This window comes from Caretta caretta, chromosome 4 (genome assembly GCF_965140235.1).
Source record: "Caretta caretta isolate rCarCar2 chromosome 4, rCarCar1.hap1, whole genome shotgun sequence".
NCBI lineage: Eukaryota > Metazoa > Chordata > Testudines > Cheloniidae > Caretta > Caretta caretta.
This window is the reverse complement of record NC_134209.1, coordinates 21,498,715-21,518,525: the sequence shown is the minus strand read 5'-3', so window position 1 is coordinate 21,518,525 and position 19,811 is coordinate 21,498,715. Positions and strand designations below refer to the sequence as shown.

The window sequence follows — 19,811 nt, the reverse complement described above, 5'->3', positions numbered from 1 at the left end:
TCTCAGAGCATCTTAGCTGGTGTAATTACCTGGCGAGCCCAGAAGAGAATGGTGTAACAGGAAAAAGCAACTAGTACCAGGTGTAAGTTAATACAAGATCTGGCCTAAATCTAGGAGCCTTAAAATTCCACCTGTCGTGTAGCAAGAGAGGGTCCTGTTAACATGAACTCAACGATAGTCAATGGAATTCACCATGTAGCCAGGAAATTCCTGCAGAACAAAGCCTGATTCTTCACTCTGTTATGCCAGCTTATGACAGTGTGGCCTTCTGGCTTCAGGACTAGACAACGCAGCCTTTTTATTTATTATGAAATGCAATCGTCTCATTAGATGCTCAGCTGTTCTATGGTGATGAGCATGGGATAAGTGCGATTTGGTAGGTAGACAGATTCACTTAGACTCCCTGGTGAATTAGGTCTACTGAATAGGAAATTACTGCATTTCACGAAACCAGCGCCAGGATAGCATCCACCCACTGGTGTCAGGAACAGATACTTTGTGCATTGGGGGCTGCTTCAGCGAGTCAGTGTGTTGCCAAAGTTTCACATGCCCCGGGTTTAACAAAGCCACAATAAAAGTCTTAGTATTACCCGCATGGTCCTAGGCCATTCGTTTCTGTAGGGAAACCTGCAGCAGCCATTCCTCCAGCATGTCGTCCCCTAGCTCTGGCCGGGGGGATGGTGGCCTAGCAAAACGGGAAGGGCTGGGGTCGGTAAACCAGCACTGGATGGACCCCACATATCCCTGGCTAGAGCCACCCTTCAGAAGAGCCTCTACTTTGCCTCCAGCTCCTGGCTTCCCATCTAGCAGCACAGCTGGTCGATGCATCACAATGGCACTGGCTGCTCCCTCCAAGGAGGACTTTAATGGCTTGGGGCAGGGACTAAGGCCGGCCTCAAGAGCATTAACATCCGTGGCAACTGGCTGTGGCATTTTAGTCCTGTCCCAGGGAAGCACACAGTATAGACGAGCTACTCACTGGCTCCACCCCTTTCTCCTGCCAGCCTCCCACCCATGTACAGCAAAGCCCCAATCACATGGTGTCGATGCAGAATAATTCCCACCTGCTCAAAATAAGGCGCATGCTTCAGAGATACCAAACCCTCCTCCTCCATCCCCCATGAGAGAAGAAGGATGGTCCAGTGGTTACAACACTGCCTTGGCTTCAGTTTCTTCCTCTGCTACAGACTTCCTGTGTGATCTTGGGCAAGTCACTTTAGACTTACATCGCATCAGCTCTCCACCTGTAAAATGAAGACGATTTGAGATGCTTGCTCCAATGTTACCTTTCTTCTCTGATGTGAACAATAATTTTATTCTGGTTTGCAGCCACAGCAATGGAGGCGGGGATCGCATCAGGTGTTCTGACCTATGCAGGCTAATGGGTTCCCCGGCCAGGAAAATCCAAGTGCTGCAGGAACGAGGCTGGTGATTCAATAGGTGGCACCCTTCCCTCCGTCGGAGTTAGCACTGAACCAGTGTCCGGATGGAATGCTGGAGGCGTTGTCCTCCAGGTGGGGTCTACGTCCATCACCCACAATGAAGAACAATAGATCTTTAAGAATGTTACCAAAACCGATCTTTGAATTATTGCTGGTGAATGATACAGGATGGACAGTCCTGGCATCCTCTGTTTAAACAGAAATCAGCTATGGGATGAGCAATGGCAGTGCCCATTTCCCAGTGCCCACTGCCAATCTGGGCATGAGAACGGAACTTGGTTTCTAAGCCCATTTCATCTGTGGCGTCTCTGCTGAGCCTGGCCAGAAGAGACCAAGGACTGACAAGTGCTGGTGTTTTTCATGATGCCACATTCTGCACAAGTTTGACACAGGGCATTGGGCAACAATAACTTTCACTCACTACCCGCCCGAGGCAGAGTTTTACTGGCAACCCAGCAGTGAAAGTGTATCTATGTCACAGCCACATCACCAGTCCCTTGAGCCTCACGGGGACTTGATTATAGACCCTGATGCTGTGGGGGTATCTGACACTGGACTCAGGTGTACATGTTATTTCCCCAGGAGTAATGGTCCCATTAAGAGCTCTTGATGCCGCTAAGACAGTCCATTGAGAAGGGGCCTTCCAATCCTGCAGTAACACTGTGGCGAATCGGGCCGACTGTCTCCGCAGGGCATGCAGTGAGTTGGGGCATCTGAGATCAGAGACCACAGGCCAAAATCAAAAGGCCATGAACGAAAGAGGGCGCAAATCCTGCCAACTTCACTCAGGCAAAACTCCCAGTGGCTCCAATAACAGTTTAATCTCAGGAAGAATATGGTGAGCACTTCAGGATTTGGCCCTATAGATTTGAAAGGTAGGATTCTCTAAACCAGAGACTTCTATGGAAGCAGAATGAAGCCAGTGCTGAGTGCTTTATGAAGATCCCACCCTACTTGTCTTGTATTAGACACCCTTGAAGAATGGCTACCCTGGGGAGCAATCAAGTTCAGGAGTGGTTTCTCTGCTTCAGATTTCAGAGGCATGAGTTGCATTCTTCCCCAAGCACGAAACCCCCAGTATCTACATTACTGAGTCAGGGCCGGGTTCTGCCTGTCTTACTCACTGAGTAGCACCTACCCCATGAGTAGTCCTATGCACTATCCTGCACAGTGCTGACGCTGTGGCTCTGAGGAGGTCCACAAGGCCAGATGGGGGCAACCACTATAGCTCCAGGGGCGTGGTGCCAATTTTCCCAGGTGGGTATCTGGGCCGTAGGTTTCAATGGGACTAATAATATTCTTAAAGTTAAGCCCTTAGATGCTATTCGGGGTGATAAGGATGGCAGAGTTGGGCCCTCAGTAACAGAAACTAATTGAAATGGGCATTAATTTGCAAGGCACGTGTTTATTACATTTCCACAAGGGTTCAGGAATTCTCATGATGCTACCAGCACTCCCACTGACTAGGGACAGGAGACTGTGGCAATGAATCGAGATTTGGCCAGACTATCATCTTCCAGAGAAATGAGTGAAGAAAGTTTTTGCATCCACCTTCCAGGGCCTCCAATGAGAGTAATCACATGCCCTTCAATGGCCTTATTTCCACAAGTAAGGCAACCAGAATGTGACTCTGAAAGCACATGGAGAAGGAACAAGTATAGGAAAATATTTGAGATTAATTGAGCACGTATCCAGATTCAAAACTCCCTGGAAGCTAACAAAAGAGGCAGGTAAGGCAAACTTGATGCCTCCAGCAGAAGCGAGTAAACGGTGGCGTTTCTGCTTTCTATTTTTAAAACCGGGCAAGTTCTGAAGCGTGTGAATTAGGCAAATAGCACGCTTCACTGTCACAGTTGAACCTCAGCAATGTCACGAAGAATGCCAAAGCTCTCCAAAAAGTTCATTTTTCTTTCAGAGGGGAAAAAAAGGTTTGTTGACTATTCCACATATGTGAAATGTATCGGGGCCAAATTCTCTGCTGCTGTGGATCAGGGAAGCTCCGTTGGCAGGAGAGATGGTGTAGGGTAGAGAACTGCACTGGGAATCAAGAGACCTGGGATTTATTCCTGATTCTGCCACTGACCTGCTGCAGGACCTTGAGAAGACATTTCCCCTCTGTTTCCCTTCCCACCCTTTGCCTGCCTTGCCTATTTAGGCTGTCCAAGTAGTATGCTCCCTGGGGAAGGGGCTGTCTCTTAGTATGTGTTTGCATCTAGCACAATGGGACCCTGGTGTTGGCTGGGGTCTCTAATCGCTACTGTTATATAAATAGTTGCAGGCAGCGCTACCAGCTAAGGTTGCCCTGTATCCAGTTGCTTGTAACTTTGCTACCTTTCATCGTTTGGGCTGAAATTTTCCACGGCCGGTGTCTATCTCAGGCTGAACTTTTTGAAAAAGTTTCAGCCATTTCTGAGAACAAGGATAGGTAAAAATATATTGCTTTGCCAGGACTGGAAAAAAAAAATGCTTACAGCCCTTTCAGTGAGACGGAGCACCTCCATGCTTGGGAGCAGGGACTTGAAATTTCGCGGGGGTGGGGTTGACTATATGTCAAGGATGTGCCTTTGCTGCCCTATGAAAAAACATCCACATTTGGCCAAGTTATAAGCCTTCGGGAAACTTCAGGTCACACACACTCAGGGGAGACTTGTTCGAGTTTGGCATCTGAAGTCTCAGAAGATTCCATCTAGACTGAGCATGTTCCACCCAAGGGTTGCACGGGCTGATTGCGACTTTCTCTGCAACTACTGCTCCTGGCTGCTGTGGAGAAGGGCACTGGAGCTGAGAGTGCAGAGAGAGTGGAAAAAATAGGATGTGATCATGTAATTAAAGACTGTATCAAAGTGCACACACGCAAGGGAGCCACATTAAGGCTGCACAGGCGACCACAACTCTTGCATGTCCAAACATCGGAGTGCTTGATTTTACAACCTTCGTGTTCTTTTAATGCATTTCCTTGGTTGTTAAAAAATTCCATCCTATGTAATCATTAACGCCCACATGGGTCATCAGCTGGGCTGGAATCCCCCTCTTTTGATCTCCCTCTTTTAATAAGCCTGTGTTTTGTGGGTGACAGCAATTAGCAGACACTGGGAGACAATTTGGCCCATTGTCTCTGGGTCAGACTGACCTGGATCTAAATATAGAGCTAACCTGAGCTGGACACCTCTCTGAGAGCTATCTATCACCCTTTGCAGTGTGTAACACAGGGATGAATGAATGAATAACTTGGAACACCACCAAGTTCAGCAGAGGATTTTATAAGTTTACTGAACTATAAATAAAATACAGATTAGAGGAAAAGAGCCAATGCAAAATATCCTTCCAGTTCCCCTTATTCATTTCCAGGAAAGCATGTCCTTGCTTGAGACCTGAATCTTTAGGGGGCCAAAATCTCTCTCCCACACAAGCTAATCAAAAGGAATCCAAGAGATGATTTCACCTGTCATGGTGAAAAACCTTGGGGTCACATTCCCAGGGCCAGCTTGTGCCTGACCCTCACCCGGAAGTGCACGTGTGGTGGAAGGACTCAACGAGCCTTCCCTTGCCCCCCTTGTGTGACCCGTGCACTCTAGAGACCTGATCCCCTATCCAATGGAGTCAGTGGAGCTGTGCTCTTTTCTAGTGGACACTGGGAGCACAGGGTCAGTTCCCTCCCTGCTAGAAGGGAGCACAGTGAGTGCCCTAGAGATGGTGAGGAGATGAGGCTATAGTTCCCCTACACAATGGCCCAGCAGATCAGGGAGGCCATGCAGTAATTCAGGCTGCAACCTGCAGAGAGGTGTAGTAGCAGTCACCCAGCATATGTGCACCTGGAGTTCTAGGGAGCATTGTGTCTCTCCAGTGTGAATACCCCTCTCCCTCCAATCCCCTTTCCCCCCCACTCCCGCCTAAGTGACACAATGCAGCTGTTACTCATGCCTTACTCAGGCAAACACTCACTGGCTGAGTAAGGAGATCAGCATCTGTTCCTTTAGTTGCTTTTTTGCTGGTGAAAAATCACATTCACTATCATATCTAGCATGCGTCCACCCACGTGGGGGGCAGGGTGACCTGCCGGGATCGTCCCTGCAATAAACTCCTCATTCCTCTGTGTATGACAAATGACGCGTCCCTATGGCAACTCTTTGCGGCTTCACAATATTTTCACTTTACTGTGTAATTGAGTCACAGCAGAAGCCGGGGGTGGAGGGGTGTCAGGTGTGAGGAGGGACTGGCTGACACCTGTACAGAGAATTTTTCAGGGGACTTTATAACATCGTATACAGTCTGCAAGTTGTGGCAATAGTAAAAATACAGGCCCTGATTTTCAGCACATGCTTCAAGTTAACAGGATGTCAGCACAGGCTTAACAGTCAGCAAGTGGTGAAGTCCTTTGCTGAATCGGGGCCCGTTTGACATGGTTTTCAGTTTGGTTTCTAGTCAACAGCTGGGATGTAGTGTTGCTCTCTTAATCACAGAGCCAGGGTGGCAGGAGCCTTCCCAGGCTCATGGGTCAGGCAGAACTGCAATGGGGTATTTAGGTAGTCCTCTCCTCCGAACACCCTCAGGAAGCCCCAAAGGGGCAGGGAAGGGATGGAATCATGGCTCCCTCCATGCCAGCCAGCCCCGTGAGGAGGAAGCCACATGGGGGCAGGGTGGGGGTGTCATCAGGGCTGCACACCCCGAAGCATTGTTCCCCCAAGGCAGTGCTCCCCCTGCAACACACTGATAAGACAGCGCCCCGGGGGGAGATGATACTGAGGCAGAATGGAATGCTCTCGCAGGGGGGGAACCTATCGGCATTTACCCATAAAACTCTAATCCTTCCAAGCCTGCCAGGAAGGAAAAGCCCGGCCCGGCACTAAATCCCCTACAATCTTAGGTCCAGATCTTGCAGACCCTTCTGCACCATCTTAGCCGTACACAGCCAGGCAGTCCCATGGACATCCAGGCGAAGTTTGGGCATACGGTTTTGTAAGGCTGGACTCTGGGTACATGGGGAGAGCCAGCAGAGGGCTACAGCAAGCCATCCTTTCCAGGCAACAGGTGCTACCAATACCCACTTTCCTTAGGCACCCGAAGGCTGTTCTCAGAAATAAAACAGTCAGTATGAACGACCGTTAGAACAGATGCAGCAAGGAGGGAAATCTTATTGGCACGCCACATGTTGCTCTCCCCATAAGCTGGCTGAAAAGCAGCAAACATTTGTCGGGATCTTTTTGAGAAAAACGGGGCGGGAAGGGGGGGGGGAGCATTTGCCTTAGATTTCGACATGTGCCTTCTTTGGACCAGGTGTAACTGGAAGGAGGCCAACCTAGGCCAGCGCCAGGGTCAGTCAGCGGGGCGGACTCCGCGATCAGCTGGCTGCCCGGGGAGCCTCTCTGGGGGGACAAACACGTGCCCTGAGCCCGCACGTGGGCCGGGGTGGGTGCAAGGCGCTGCAGGCGGGCAGCGCACGTGTAAGGGGAAGCCCTGCCCGACTTTCACGGCCCGCCCGGACTCTCCCCCCTCCCCACCCACGGCCCCGCTGGCGGGTCCCCCCTTTTCGCTCCGGGCCACGCATTCCTCCCGGCGGCCGCCCTGCGCACCCAGGGGTGGCGCCCGCCCCGCCTCCAGCCGCGCTCCCCTCGGCTGACGTAGGCCGACGCTCCCGCCCCAGCCCCGCCGGCCGCGGCCAGGGCTATATAGCGCGGCGGCCGCGGGCGGCTCCCCATGGAGCGCAGGCAGCTGGGGCCGGGAGCTCAGCGCGCACAGGGACCCCGCCCCGTAGTGAAGCCGGCCGGGAGGCCGGGACGCCGCCGTCTCCGATGCGAGCCCTGCTGCTGCTCTGCGCGCTGGCCGGGCTCTGCGGTGAGTTGCGGGGGGCGCTGAGCCCGGAGCCGCCGCGGTCCGGTCGCGGGGCGTTCCGCCGGCCCCCCGGGGAGGGAGGCGCGGGGCTTCCCGCTGCAGGGCAGGCAGGGCGCTCGGGCTGAGCAGCGGTCAGGTCTCCTAACCCGTGGCTTTCCGTGCGGGACCCGGCTGAAAAAGAGCCCCCGGTGCTGTAATCCGGATTAGAACCCCCTGTTTCCTTCGGCCCGGCCAACTGAGTCGGTTTTGCTCCTCTCATAGTACTTACCATGGGCCTGTGTTGCGCTGTCCAGGGGGGTCCGCTTTCCCCTGGTGGCCAGATGGAGGGAGGCTATTCACTCTTTAGCAATTTGGAAACTGCTGAAATCCCTCTAGAAACTGACTGCGGTCAAGCCCCGCTCTGTCTTGCGGGGTAGACTGGCCCCCTGCAGTCCCCCTGGGTTTTAGGTCTGTCCTAGCTAAGAAGAAAACCTTAAAACCCAGTCTTTGGTTTTTAAATCCTTGGACTGGCATAAGTGAGCTTGCATTTGAAAAGCTCAGCGCTGCTTCTTTAGTGACTCACTTGTGGGTGATGGCATGTGTCCAGTAGCCGCTTAATGTGTGCTCCGAGGTAAACCCTTTTGCCAGCTTTGATTTGAGGGGTAGGCCTGGGATCCTGATTCACTTCAACGTGTCTTCATTCTGTTCTGTAGGGTGCCAACCTGCTGCTGGATTAGGACTAAATGCGACCGAGCAGGAGGAAAACGTGCCTATGGTATGGGACCACAGTGTGGATGGGAGCACCAGGCCTTCAGGAATTGACTATGAAGATGCTGAGGAAGATGAGGAGGAGGAGGAGGACCAGGACCCAGCAGTGCCTATGTACATTGTAGATGATTCAATTAGAGGTGAGTTGAAGTGACGCTTCTGCGTGTTGTCCCCAAGGACCCCAAATCGTGTTTGACCAGGATAATGTATCACATGAACACAGGTCACTTAAAAGATGGAGAAATCTCTTTGGGTGAGCTTGCTCACTACTTGGCTACTAACTGTTACATACAAGAATAATCTTATTGTTCTAAAGATGACTATTTTGATGAGCCTTGAACTTGCCTTCCATTGATTCGTGCATCCGAATATTACACTGCTTGGTTTGCCAAATATATTGGCAACCAGTGGTGTGCAGGATGTTGAAGCAATTTAGCATTCCCCAAAAACCTAAAACTTTCTAGCTGCTATTCTCTGCTGGTGTAGTTACTTTAAAGTCAGACCTATGAAGTGGCTGGACTTTCATATGTGCCCTGTACTTCCTGCTCTCACGAGGTGCTAGTCAATGTGGAGTACTTGCAAAAATCTGTCTTCGAATTTTTTGACTTGCAATAAAACCAGTGCAAATTCTCTGCTGGGAAGTAGCTACAGGGTGACTAGCAAGCACCAGTTTATTGTGCAATGATTGGAGTATGTCTAGACTAGGATAAAAGGTGGGTTTTTAAATGGTAGCTACTTGTCTTGTCCAACATGTTCTTAAAATATTAGTGTAGGTGGGGCAAGCTTGTATTGTAATGTGTTAGCTGGTTGAGGTGAACCCTAAATACAGCTTGTCCGCACCAAAGCTTTTAACTTAAAATTCACGTTGGCAAACATTGTATCTTTCTGTTTAGATGAAGCCTCCAAGTTGCCCGTAACTGTTTTGTATGCCTGCGATCCAGGAAAGCACTAGTGTATCTAAAATGGTGACTAATAGTACAGGGTCTTCTCCTGTTTCCTGTTTGGCCCATGCCCTTGTATGTTAGGGAGGCTTAATAGGGAATGGCAATGGGAAAAAGTCAGAGAGCTACTTACAGGACTTGAGGTCAGTTCTGCAGTCTATAAGGTTGTCCTTGTATTTAACATCCAATAGTCTGCACGCTCCAGTGTGCTATGGGGCATGATCTGGTTGCCATTAGTCAGTGGAAAGATGCCCATGATTCCAGTGGTAGTTCAAAGGATCTGGCTCTTAGACGCAAGCCTGAGCTACAATGTTCTAAGTAGAACTTGCTTTTTGTGCAAGGTGGGTTTGGTCTGGGCCCATCTCTGATCTGTTGTGCCGAATGGTCTAGGCTTCCGTGAGAAAATGAATCTGTCAACATAAGTTGGGCCTCAAATGTATTGGTTCATGGGCTAGATAATAGATGCACTTGAAACTGGGCTGTTAACCAGAGGCTGCTGTTTTGTTGATGGGCTATGGACTTTTTGCACTGGGCTGCTTAAAGCCCCACAAACTTAAATTCCGCATCAGATTGCTTCCCACACCGTACCCGAAGATGCCTCAGCAGCTTTCTAAGGATATACAACTTGCAAACTATTGTTGGTTTGTATTAATAAAACCACCAGGACAATTGGACAACGGCCTTTTCCTTTAAACCCAAACTTACAGGTTGAGTCCTGTAAGGTAAGGGATGAAAGAAGGACCTGCTGTCAAAGTAGATTGATTGTCTTGATCTGCCAAAGTTAACTGAACAGCTGATGCCCTTGGCCTGACCATAGTGACTATGGATGGCTTTATTCTTCTAGGGGAAAAGAAACCAGACAACCGGGCCGGTACTTTTTGGTTTGCCTGCTGGTATAACTAATATCACTTCACAGTCAAAAATGTCTGCTTGCTGAGGATGGTGTCTTCTTTTGAGTAACCAAAATACATGACAAATTTAGTTAATAAGAACTTAAAATGCTCAGGTGTATATTTGGAGGCTTTTCCGCAGCTAAGTAGACTCTGGTTTTATGATAACCAGGGAATTGAACTAGCCTTTATGAGAAGGGTAAGGTCATGAAGCGAATGACTTACAAACCAATTTGATAAGCCATAGATTGAAAGTTGCATCATGCTGTGAGAGAGAGAGAGTAAAATATTTATTCTAGAGTATGTGGTGTACTGCTTGCGCCCATCTGCAAAGCAAGCAAGATCGATCAATAACTGTAGTTAACAATATATTTCATGAAAAGGACTAACACTATAAATGGATTTTCCTTGCTGTGCATTCCTGTGTATATTATCTGCATTCTAGAGGCTGCTAGGACTGTATATTATAGCTAAAGAGAAGTAGCTTGTCCTTTGTATTTAAGGATGCTACCATCTTTCTTTTGGAATGTAAAGAGAGGTCGTATAATTGCCTAGGCTAGCAGCTGAAGTTAAAAAATCATTTGCAGCATCATTAGTTTCCTCAAATGTATCTAATCTGGGATGACAATAACAGTAGAAGTAGTAGACCTGAAGTGACTTCAACTCTGGTGTGAATTTCCTTTCCAGTGTAAGATGTGAAGAGCTCTGAAGTAGGCATAGTTACACACAATCTAGCATATTGCACACATTTATTTTCTATCTATGTATCCCACATAGCCATTGGGGATATCCTCACTAAGTTGTGAGGTCAAATTCTGCCTTTACAGGTGCATGCTGGCACCTGGTTGACAAGTGCTACCTCCGCTCACTGATGCGGTGGGGTGGGGGGGAGACCTAAGTCAGTGGTTGCGGAACTTCACTCATAGTGGACCAAATCCTGTTTGTCTTGCAATTATTGTGAATAGTCCATTTGGGCCAATTCTTCATCTTGGCTTAAATGTGCCCCTGTAAACTAATACAGCGAGGATACCTTAATCAGTGTGTTATCTAAATTAAAAACCACGTGAAACAATGCTTAAGTTTTCCCTTCATCCTTCTATAGGGGTCATGTTTGAGGCTAAGTGAAAGAATCTTGGCCACAGAATGCTTAGTTATAAATATTCATTTGCATACGAATGCTTGCATTGTTTTTTTCCCCCCCAAGACTCACTTCCTCACCCTTTTGCTGTAGGGTTAAGGCCTAAGGTATAATTCCATGTTGAACGGGATTAGCTGTTATAAATTCTGGACTGAACGTGACTTTATCTCTTTCCCAGTTGAACCGGTGATTAAACCCAAGCAAACAAAAACAGATCGGGAAAAGAATCCTGACAAAATAAAAAAGAGAAACAAAGGGAAGAAAAATAAAAAGAAGAAGAAAGGGACACCATGTGAAGCAGAATACAAAAATTTTTGTATTCATGGTGAATGCAAATACCTAGAAGACCTCAAAGAAGTAACATGCAAGTAAGTTACAACTCAGATGTTGTCTAGATTATAAAAGTGTGTATCTGAATCTAGGGCAAGGTACTCATTGCGAATAATGGCTTAGTCAGAGGGAAATCAACTTGGTTCAACCTCTTGGATTGTCACGCAAGAGAAACTTTCCGCCATCTAAATTAGATGATGGTGGAATTCATAAGCTGCATAACGAGCCACTGAACTCATCAGTTGGCCATAAAATTGAAAGCAGAAGGAATGGAAAGGCGTGCCTTCCTGAAACATCACACCCAAACTGATCTCAACTTGTTTTAATACCAGCAAACCTTGGGCTAGAATGATGACTGCATTTCCTGCAAATTCTTTAACACTAGCACCTGGACCCCTGTGTCAATTGACTGAAATGTCACCTGAAGGTGCCTGTGTGCTTGGCTTCAGACAGGCCACTCAGTGCTGCTGGAACTAACGCTGATATTCCTGTGGGTTATTTTCAGGTGTCGCCAGGATTACTTTGGTGAACGCTGTGGTGAACAGTTCATGAAGACTCAGAAGAGAAATGACATCGGCAACGATTCAACAACAATATTGGTGGTGGTAGCTGTCCTGCTCTCCAGCATCAGCTTCATTGCGATTGTCGTCCTTATTCTAGCGCAGTAAGTATAGCCCTTCCAAGTCCATCTGTCTAGCCTAATTAAATAGTAGCTTGCACAGTATGGTGCCATTACAGAAAAATACTCTGGGGTTACACTGCCGCAGAGCGGGTTAAGGGCGCTCGGCCCTTCACGTGCATAAAATAAGACTGGTCCCTACCTTGAGGAGTTTACAGTCCAGCGCGGATTTAAAAAAAAAAATAAACAGATCGATCAATGGAGATGAGTTTGTAAGGTGACCCCAAAGGTGGTTGGCTGTGCATGGAGCACAGGGAGTCTGGCTCGGTCACTCCTGTTCTGTTGTACAGCTTTGCCGTAGCTGGGAGCAGAAATGGCATTGGAGGACACGCAAGTGGAGACTAGTAGTGAGAAATGCTAATGCTAACTTGTTTAGTTGAACAGTCTCCGTTACAAGTAGATAATGTCCTCTAACGGGAACATGGAGCTCCCGTTGATGTCCGTGGGGAAGGTGGGAAGTGGAGGTGGAGTATGACTGTATAGACCTCTAAATGTACTCTTAACTTCATAGGAGTAGGCCATCTAGATCACTAATCCCAGACAGAAAAACTGTGTAATATATATGCTTAGTGTAATCTCTATGGACAAGAGGTTGATTGGCAAGAAACTCAGGCAAAACTCTACCTCTACGCTCGACCAAACGTCAATATATTGGACACACAACGGGAGGGAACAAAAGTCATTCTTCTCAAGAGCAAACTACGTCAGTTTACAAACAAAAAACGAAGTTGCATAAGTAGCTGCCTCTTGGAAAACTGAACATGAGGGAGATGGAGTAACTGCCAACCCCAAATCTCACTGATTTTACCATCTCCATCTTGGTTCAGATGGTGATCTAAATGACGTTTATCTTGGATAGGCACATGCAGGGTCGGGGAAGTAAATGGGAACTGTTGACTTCTGCCGTGCCAGGTTCACAAGATCATGTCTTCAAGGCTTGGTGCCCAGAAAGCACAGTGAACTTGTGTTCTAGTATATTGCCTTGATTCTTATCTCCGTGATGTTACTCATGCAACTGGGTGACCACAAATGAAGTAATTCCATTGTTACGCTGGTGAACTAGAGCCCAGGCTTCAGTGAAGCATTCCTCATGCGGGCATGTGTCACCAGATATCTGTCCCTTCCTCTATTCCCCTAAAATGTACAGAAACGCCATTCCCAGATAAAGGCAGAGGGCACTGAATGTAGCCAAAATCTGGAGCTCTATCCACAATAAACCATTTGAAAGCGGTTCTTCCTATCCTTGGCAAAATTAGCCAGTTATGAGCACTGTGTGGTAGCTGATGACACTCTGGTTTGTGCTTATGTCCCCCTTTTTAAAAACGTTCATGTCCGTTAGGGCAGGCTGGTATATGATGTGTAGTGAACTAGCGTAGAATGCCACTGTGGAACTTAAGCTGGCTACGCAATAAATCGTACTGTACTGCAGCCTGGGATAATGCAAAGCAAACCCCAAAGCCAGGATCTAAAATTAGACTAGACAGACTACACTATAATAACTGAATCAGGTACATGCTGTACCTATTCCTGCAATTCAGGAAACCAAGGTGTGCACTTTTGTCTGTTTATTGCTTCATATTTAAGTCTCATTTAAGAAATGCTGTTGCAGACACAAATGGCCTTAAGTATTCACCACATTACAGATGGGATACTTCTTTCATACTCCGTGGCATTGTGAAGAGTAACTGGTTCACATTTGAAAAGCATGTGGGGAGGGTGATTAAAATACGGATTATATATTAGTGTGGGATAAGACCAGTTTTTAATTTTATTTGATCAAACTAGGACCTTCCACAAATGTATCTTTAGGCAGAAGTCTCAAGTTTGCAAAAAACTGTCTAAAATCATCCAGATCTGAAGCCACCCTTGGAAAGAGCCGCTGGAGCTGAAAGTTAATTGAGCATGCTATGTGGGGTCCAAGTGCTCTGAAGATGAAGTACTAACACCCTTATAACAACCACATGGAGTAGTTAAATGAGACTCCATTTTCTGTGAGATATGGAAGCTGCTTATCTTTCTGAAATAGAATGTGGGGTTTGTTTGTTTTTTACATTCTCCTGCTGACCTATGCTTTGGGCAAGAAGCCCTCAAAGTCTTAAGAACAGTAATAAAAGACAGTAGTTAAAGCAGGCGCAGTTGCGGGTGGTGGTGAATTCTTGGCTTCTATTCCGGAACCATTGTATAATCTTGGACAAGTTACTTAGGGTAGAATTTATCAAAAGTGCTCAGCCTTGGCCTGTTCCCATTGGAAATCAATGGGAAAACCGATCAAAATGAGGATTGTGATATTTAACCCTTTCCTGTAAAGCACATGGATGAAAAGTCCCATGGAAATGTCCAGTATTCTAGAACTTGGAATTTCCTTTTGCTGGACCCAGCCCTGGAGCTGTGCATGGATTACAGCAGTGTATGTTCAGAGCTGGAGAATGCTTGGCAAACAAAAGCAGTTCTCCTGCTTTCCACAAGCTGGTTCCTTAAAGTTACAGTCTGACTATTGGAGGATACGCTTTAGGGATGGGGGGCAAACATACTCACTCAGAATGAGCTCTAAACCCTAATGATTTGACTCCACAGGCTCAGGAAAACGTATCCTCAATGTGAAGAAAAGGAGGAAAGAAAAAAGCTCAGACAAGAGACTGGAAATGGCCACGTTGGCGTGTAAAGGAGAGCGCAGGTACAGAATGACATTGCTTTAGTTCGATGATATTCTAAGCTTGTACCATCCACAAAACACTTGCACGCTTCATAATTCTGCATAACCGGGAGTTTTAGACTCTTGCTGTGTGCACAGCTGTTAGGAAACAGGATCCTAAACTCCTGGTGTGGGTAATAGCCTTGTGGGTACTTGGAGAACCTGTTTCTTGTCTTATGCAGAGGCAAGGGATGGGAAGACCTTGAAATGCCTGATCACAGGTGAATGACCTGGTAGCCTCTTGTCTCCGTCAAACCTTGACAAACATAGACCTGTGCAGAAATTCCTGCGGCTTTAATAGCATCCACGCTCCCTTCTGTGTCTGCTTTCCCCTGGCTCACAGGAGGGGCTGGAGCTGAGGGAAAGCCTCACAAAGGGAGCCATTGGCAGTATGGGAGTAGTACAGAGCCTCCCTCCCCATGGGCTCTCTGGCAGTTTGAAGCGTGTGCTCCCTCTGAGGCCACAGACTGCTTGAGTCATGGCAGAAAAAGAAACCGAGCGTGGGCCGCCTGAGGGGAGGGTGCCAAGCACTCCTTTCCCTGTCATGGCCTTTTCTATTCATTCCGTTACCGAGGGAGGCTGCGTAGTATCTAAGTGACGTCCACACTTAGCTCCATGAAAGTTCATTCAGACTTGGCCTTGGAGACCAAATTTCCTCCATATAAGAACAGCACAAGCTTTCTAACGGCTTGTCCCCGCCTTGGACTGCAGGAGCTGTATTTAAACGTGAGGAAAGGGAAATGTGTCTAGTTGGTCAATACAGACATTGTCCACTTGAGTGCCTACAGGGCTGCCAGCCTGCTATGATGTGGGCATCTGTCCTGTTAGAGAACTGACACCACCAGCATGTATTTGCAGGGGAGGGGTAAGAGGAGAAGGCAGCACATGTCCTAACTGAGTGCTGTAAAACAAATTCTCTTGCATGTCATGTGTTGGCTAAAACCTTGTCATGTCCTAGCTGTATCTAAATGTGAACTAGTGATCTCCATGTGACTTGGTATCCTGGCAGTTCTTTGAGCCATCCAGTTCTGCTTGGTCTTCCAGTCCTCCCTAAAATCCTTTTAAAATCTAGCTTTATCTCACCTACTTATGCAAAATCCAGATTGCTTTTCTTAATGCAGTAAGCGATCACTTCCCCCTCTTTTGGCTAAAGGACTAGGTCTGATCTCGGAGCCAAGGACCCCAGGCATATCTAGCTCATTGACTATAAGGGGCTGATGCAGTTGGCTAAAAAATAACTGGAAAGAATAATTTTGAGTACAAGCCATGGGGCCACACCTTGAACTGTTGTAAACTGTAGTTGGTGGATATATGCAGATTTACACCAGCTGGGGATCTGGCCCCATAGCTTTAGATTTATGCCTGGACCAGTTGATACTTACTGCCTTTCTATTAAAGCCTGAATACTTATCTCCTTGAAAAAGCAGTAAGAAACCCCAAATCTTTCAACATAGACTCTGACAGCAAAGACTGTGTTCAGTCTGCTGTGGCTTGACTTTCAAATCAGGTCATAACTTGCATTGCCCTTCACATGGTATGATTTAGTCTTTGTCTCTCGCAGAACATGAAGCTGAAATGACCTTTGCCGAAGCGACAGAGTAACTGCTTCATGAAGATGCATGTAGGAGATGGCCAGTGTTGGAGCCACTAGGAGCTGTTGCCAGGAGGCCCCACTCAATCAACATGGATCCTGTAAGGAGGCATCTGAAGAACAACTTGATGCTGAGAAGCTAGCTGGGCAGGGCTGCTGCCTCCACACTGGGCAGCCAGGATGTGTTGGATGTTGCAACTAGAGGGTTAAAAGCACCACTGTTAGGAGCTACAGGAACTTCTGACATTGGGCCCCATCCAGTTATTGATGGAAGACTACTATCTTTCTGCTGCTACCTGGATAACATTCCTTCTGACTCTTGCGGTTTGCTGCGAATGTTGTAGAAAGTCTCCCTTTAAGGGAGATCATGGCTTTAAGGAGAACAGAGAGCTTGTTGCCCCTCTCTGCCCCATTGTTACACAAAAGGAAGTGGGACCAGATTTGATTAAGCTTGTTCCCCAGACCTTTGTGACTGGAGGTGCACTACAGGTGTGGGGACGAGGTTTCTTCTCCCACCCCTGTGATCCTACGTGCTGTATCTGCTTTATTAGCAGCAGGCCAGGAATCTGAAGGCTTGTCTGGACCACCGGGGTCTGAATTCTAGTGTGCTGTGGACTAACTGGTCTGTGTCAACCTTGCTGGTGCACGCTACAGATTTACCTAGTGCAAAGTTATAGTCCTGTTCCAAGCAGTAATGCACACTGGGAAACTTGCAATGCCAGCAGGGTCCACATAGTCCAGTTTGCGCATGACATACTAGTTCAGACTAAAGCGTGGTGTGGACAAGCCCTGACTCTGGTTCTTCCCCAAAATCGACTCATGATATCTCACTGAAGATCCCTTTTGTAATAAACCTGGGCCCTGATCCTGCGAACACTTAAGCATGAGTAATTCCATTGACTTCAATGGGACTATTCATATGAGTGAAGTTATGCACCCATTTGCTGGACTGAGTGATTGCTTTGGGGTCTCAATTAGAATCATAGAATATCAGGGTTGGAAGGGACCTCAGGAGGTCATCTAGTCCAATCCCCTGCTCAGAGCAGGACCAGTCCACCACTAAATCATCCCAGCCAGGGCTTTGTCAAGCCGGGCCTTAAAAACCGCTAAGGATGGAGATCCACCACCTCCTTAGGTAACCCATTCCAGTGCTTCACCACCCTCCTAGTGAAAGATTTTCCTAATATCAAACCTAAACCTCCCCACTGCAACTTTGAGACCAGTACTCCTTGTAGATTGTCTCCAGGTTTTTCTTCTAGTACCGTGGACAATGAAAACCTTTGTTCTAATTTTAAGTTCATAAGATCAAGAACTAGGTGCTGTTGCCCAGCTAAGATGCGCATTAAAGAAAACATGAGCACTCTGAAATTCCAGAAAATGTGGAATCAAACCCTTAGTTTTCAGGCATTCCTTGGGTCTTTTTTACAGAACCTCTGCCAGATAATTTATTAGTCATTTGTCTGTGATCTCATTGTCCATAGCTTCCTCCCTGGGCTTCCAGATCTTGGTACACCGGACCCTCGCTAGAACGTGGGATTTGGGATCCATGCACGGTACTGCGTTAACGCAGGGACCGCATTAAAATGAATTGCAATTAAAGTAATTAAATTTGGCATCCATGGCTGCGACCGCATTATATGCAAATTCGCACTCTATAGATGCGCGTTCTAGCGAGTGTCTGGTGTACTTCCAACTAAACCTCAAGTGATAAAAGATATAAAATGTTTTCTAGATCCAGTAATAGAGAACCTCTCTTCTGGAGAAGAGCTAGAGTCAGATACTACTGCTTGCTGAATATCAACAATAACTTTTATAGATGTTGTGACACCCCCCCCCCCCCCCCCGAAATGCACAGAATTTTCTAAAGTACTTTGTCTTAAAAATCTCCTTTTGCTGACCTGTGTCCTTATGATCTCATTTGAGAACTTTCCTTAACAGATTCAAACCAAATCTTACGCATGAAGTATTGCATTCTTTTCAGGAGTCAAGTATGTCTATAATTTATTTCAAAGGCTTAACCATCAGAAAAGATTTTTCTATTAAGCAAAACTGTAAAATTAAATTTTATTTCTGTAAAGTATGTAAGTACAGAGTTTTATACTATTGTAAATATTTATTACTGTATTTAATATTTAAGGTATGTGCACAACGTAAAGGAAACCTATTTATTTTGTAATTAAACTTTCTTTTTACATAAATAGTCTAGTTTATGCTGATCAAGGGGTGTTGAGATAAAAGAAAAATGATGACCTAAAACTTGATCCCTCAACTAGGGGTTGCGAACAGGGAGAGAGACTGTAAACACACCCCCTTCTTAATGAGAAGGGTAAGTTCTCAGTTTTCTGTTGTGAATCTCTAGTTTCCATGGGCAAGGCTGCAAACCAGTGATCTAAAAAACTTTAGAGTAAATTAGTTATACAGGCACAGATCTCCAAAGGTATGTAGCCTCACCCACATGCTGCTCTAACCAAATATGGAAAAGGAAGACACTGATTTGGTAAAATAGGAGCACTTTGTTCAGTAACTCCTGTAAAAGGAACTAAGCTTCCAAGCCTTGCGTTAATGAATGGGGGAGTTGGACCTAATATCCGCGGTTCTGTAGAAGGTCTAAACTCTAGTTAGCTGTATAGACCATCAGCCCGACAGTATGGAATGGGAGGGAAAGCTATGCATAATAAAAGTCAAGAGACTATTTAGTCTTTCCTATCCTGCAGCTCTTTAATGAGTTTAGCGGCACGCTCTACTAGGGCTCCTCATCGTCTTGAAATGGTATGTAGAACAGGAAAAACAGAATGTTTGAAGGTTATTAGTCTGTCCGCATGTTGCCTTAAAGCCATAACTAGCCTCTGAATTGAAAGTGTCTTGCCAGTTTTAGTCTGTGTCCTCCACCTTTTTCACCTTATGTTGCTACCTGAGTCTGCCTTTAGCCTTTATTGACAAGATTTCAGAAATGACAAAAACAGAAGTGTAGGCGCATGTGGGGTGACACCAAGGGCAGGGATAAGAGACCTTTCTGGGAAACATCACTCCGGCTGGACCGGGGTACAGCCTTATCTCTTGACTTTTCTAAGTTAATGGCTGGATGTTACTGACCGCTTCCATTACAAACAACATCTCTGTAGCGGGCTGGGGCTGGGATTCTGTAAGGGATGTTGGTTCTAGAAGTACAGTCAAGTATGTAGGGGGAGGGATACTCAGTGGTTTGAGCATTGGCCTGCTAAACCCAGGGTTGTGAGTTCAATCCTTGAGGAGGTCATTTAGGGATCAGGGCAAAAATTGGGGATTGGTCCTGCTTTGAGCAGGGGGTTGGACTAGATAACCTCCTGAGGTCCCTTCCAACCCTGATATTCTATGTCCCTTGGGAGAGCTGTTTGATGTTACTGCCTAGACATTGCCTTGGTGGCCTTTACCACATGAGCATAAAACAAATTCCTAGTTTTCTTCACATAAACTTGCCGCCCTAATTATCTTAGCTGCAACCTATTACCAGGAAACACTCCGTGTACCTCATTCCTTCTGTCCTACTTGTGAG

General features: G+C 46.8%; 1 protein-coding gene across 1 annotated transcript; it reads left to right on the top strand.

Annotated features, from left to right (window-relative positions):
• The first annotated feature begins 7,092 nt into the window (after window positions 1-7,092).
• AREG (amphiregulin) lies at window positions 7,093-18,119 on the top strand. Its single transcript, XM_048846994.2, has 6 exons — window positions 7,093-7,274; window positions 7,964-8,158; window positions 11,166-11,355; window positions 11,823-11,981; window positions 14,571-14,670; window positions 16,250-18,119. The coding sequence occupies exons 1-5, from the start codon at window positions 7,232-7,234 to the stop codon at window positions 14,656-14,658; spliced, it is 675 nt and encodes a 224-aa protein (XP_048702951.1). The 5' UTR covers window positions 7,093-7,231; the 3' UTR covers window positions 14,659-14,670; window positions 16,250-18,119.
• The last annotated feature ends 1,692 nt before the right edge of the window (window positions 18,120-19,811 follow it).